The sequence below is a fragment of the Belonocnema kinseyi genome, chromosome 8 (genome assembly GCF_010883055.1).
Source record: "Belonocnema kinseyi isolate 2016_QV_RU_SX_M_011 chromosome 8, B_treatae_v1, whole genome shotgun sequence".
Classification (NCBI taxonomy): Eukaryota; Metazoa; Arthropoda; class Insecta; order Hymenoptera; family Cynipidae; genus Belonocnema; species Belonocnema kinseyi.
Genome location: NC_046664.1, coordinates 70,429,119 through 70,431,884, shown reverse-complemented (window position 1 = coordinate 70,431,884; position 2,766 = coordinate 70,429,119). Strand labels below are relative to the sequence as shown.

Sequence of the window (2,766 nt, the reverse complement as noted above, 5' to 3'; positions counted from 1 at the left end):
TGAAAATTAAAATTCGAAAATTTTTTCTAAAGCCTCCAGGGGACTTCGTTTTCGCACGAAAAAATTTTATGTGCCCTTATTGCATCCGGACCCACAATTCATTTTTCGTACATCATTACAACAATTGTTAAATCAATTATCGTGATTAGTCACGCTGAGAAGTGAATTTTATTACTCAAAACCTATTAAGAATAACGAATCGCTTGCGAAAATTTTTGATTAAAAATAAAATGCTGATTCATTAAACTATCATCTCATTTTTTAAATATTGTTATTTCTGTATGCAGTTCGTTTTTCCTGACTTGTTATAAAAAACAGTACAAAATTGAAATACGATAAACAATCAATTCTAATTTTGTATGCAACTGTTGAACGATGTCCGTTCTATTAACCAATTTGTTAGTTTCCATTCTACTACTACAGATACACCTTGATTAACAAATACCCAAAACCATAATTAAATAATTAAATTATAACAATAATAATTATCATACCAAACCAAAGTAAGCAGCCCATAAAACAAATCTTGAACATAGAAACGAGAACATGTACAAAGAACAAAAACATAATACAGGTAAAAACATGTGTGAGGTATTGTGACGCCTGAATTTTTCCGTCAAAGAATCAATTCTAATTCTTATGGTTCATCCTAAATCTCAAGCATTGGATAAATAATTAAACACGAATGAGATGCATCAAGATACGTAAAACTATTTTGAGCTTTATATCGCGAAAAATTTGTTCAGAGATTTAAAAATTTACATTGAATGTATCACTTGTTATTTGTTAAGTAGAAAGTTAAGTCCTGTAGTAGAGGTTCTATATAAAAATAAAAAAATAAACTCTTTCCAGACAAAAATGCAAATTTTACCTAAAAATTTTAAAGAAAAGTTCTTTAAAAAATTGAAAAAAAAGGTTCATTACTTCAAGTTTCAAATTGTAAAATTAAACTAAAGACATTTTCTTGTTAAGGAAAATGAAAAAGTCAAGGCTTAACGGGATAGCAATGGTTATATGTACATATATGGGAGTCAGTGTTCAGTAAACGCTTAAAAAGTAGTGTCGTGTGAATATGTAAGTTTCCTCGCTGGTTAAAAATTATTATACGAAACCATTAGATCTGTGAAATTAATCTTGAGTTAACAAAATAGAAAATAAATTACGCACAAGTAAATGACAATTAGTCAGTTAACAATCATCGTAGTAGTGGTTAGGACACTCAACAAAATTAATAAATTAATGCACTCGTTAAAGTTTCAATCGTTTCCTGTACAGATCCAGATATTTACTCCACCCACTTTACCATCATTTTCATTTCACATTGTCTTACTACGTCTCCCGAAGCAGCGATTCGATAATTTTGAAAAAATGGTCTTCAGTTAACAAATAAATAAACTTTCAGATTTCAAAATGTACTTCTTTCAACAAGTGAATCTTGGATTCTGAATTGAAAATTTATGAAGAATTTATCGGGATTAGAATCGCTGCTCGTAAAATTAAACGTACGTGTCTTTTGATGTCGCTTTTTTCACCGAAGGTATGCGATTATTGCGATAATGTTCAAAATCATGATAATCAAAGAAATTATAATCAAGAAATTATCAAATGATACGATGCAGTGAAAGATTTGAAGGACTGGGAACAACACTCACCGTCATGGGATGCGTGAGCCACCTGAGCCGTCTGAGTTTGTTTACTATAAACTACTGGTTCTTTCGGGGGAATGTTTGTGTGGGCCACAGAAACGACAGTCAGTTCTCGGTTCTTCCTCCGAATTGCACTGTTGACAAAATTATCATATGTACATTTTATTTTATTCCACACACGACCGAAATGGCCACCTTTTGGCCCTGAAAATAGGGGCCAAAGTAGCACATATTTCCCGCAAATCACATTTGCGGAGCAAAAGTGAAATTTGTGAGGCAAAAGTGAAATTTACGGGACGAAAGTAACATTAGCGAAGCGCAGGGTGGCCGTTTTAATCAACGAAATAAATTCCCGGTCATTTCCCGGTTCGCAAACATTCTTCATGGTCAATGAAATTTCAAAAATAGAAACACTAAAGCTAAAAAAATTCCAATTGAGGTAATAAAAATTGAGCTGCAAATAAAAGCGCTCAAACTGAAACTGTTAACTTTTGAACTATTAAAATTGAAATTTAAAAGTTTTAAATTTAAAAATGTTGTATTTAAATGCTCAATAATTTACGCGTCTAAAATTGAAGGTACTAACATTTTTCAATATAAAAAAATATAAATCCACGTTGTCATTTTCAGTGCTCTAAATAAAAAAATCAAACAATTGACTTTAAAAATTTCAAAATTATATAATTTTAAGGAATTGTAAGTTAGAAACATTAATCAGTGCAAATTTGAAAAAATTTTAACTGAAAAATCTAGAAGCTGTTTTAAATTTTTTTAATTTAAAATTATTTTGGAAATTTTTCCAGGACTCGTAAATATCTGTCGAAATGAATTGAATTTTTACTACAATTTTCAGAAAATCCTGGAGATTTTAGAAAATTTCTTCACAATCTGGATTCAAAAGAATAAAAACATTTTCTTAAGAATCCTAGGAAAATTAAAAATAACACAGCCACACAAAAAAAAACAAAGTGTGCGGATCTGGTAACAGGACACACGTATTCCTATGGATTTTGGGGCGCTGAATTCAAATTCGGTATCAAAAATCACCCATCACGGCATGGTTGAGCCATAACCTCAAAAAATGACGAAAAATCATGCACTGAGGCAAATAAATTTCAAA

At 30.7% G+C, this 2,766-nt stretch overlaps 1 protein-coding gene across 12 annotated transcripts in view; it reads right to left on the bottom strand.

Annotated features, from left to right (window-relative positions):
* The window catches only part of LOC117177879 (cytoplasmic dynein 1 intermediate chain), a 77,017-nt gene that overhangs the window by 55,504 nt on the left and 18,747 nt on the right, over window positions 1-2,766 (bottom strand). For all 12 annotated transcript variants that reach the window (XM_033368926.1, XM_033368927.1, XM_033368929.1 and 9 more), the window contains exon 5: window positions 1,653-1,780. In XM_033368926.1, coding sequence (XP_033224817.1) covers window positions 1,653-1,780 — 128 coding nt within the window. The remainder of the gene's footprint in view (window positions 1-1,652; window positions 1,781-2,766) is intronic.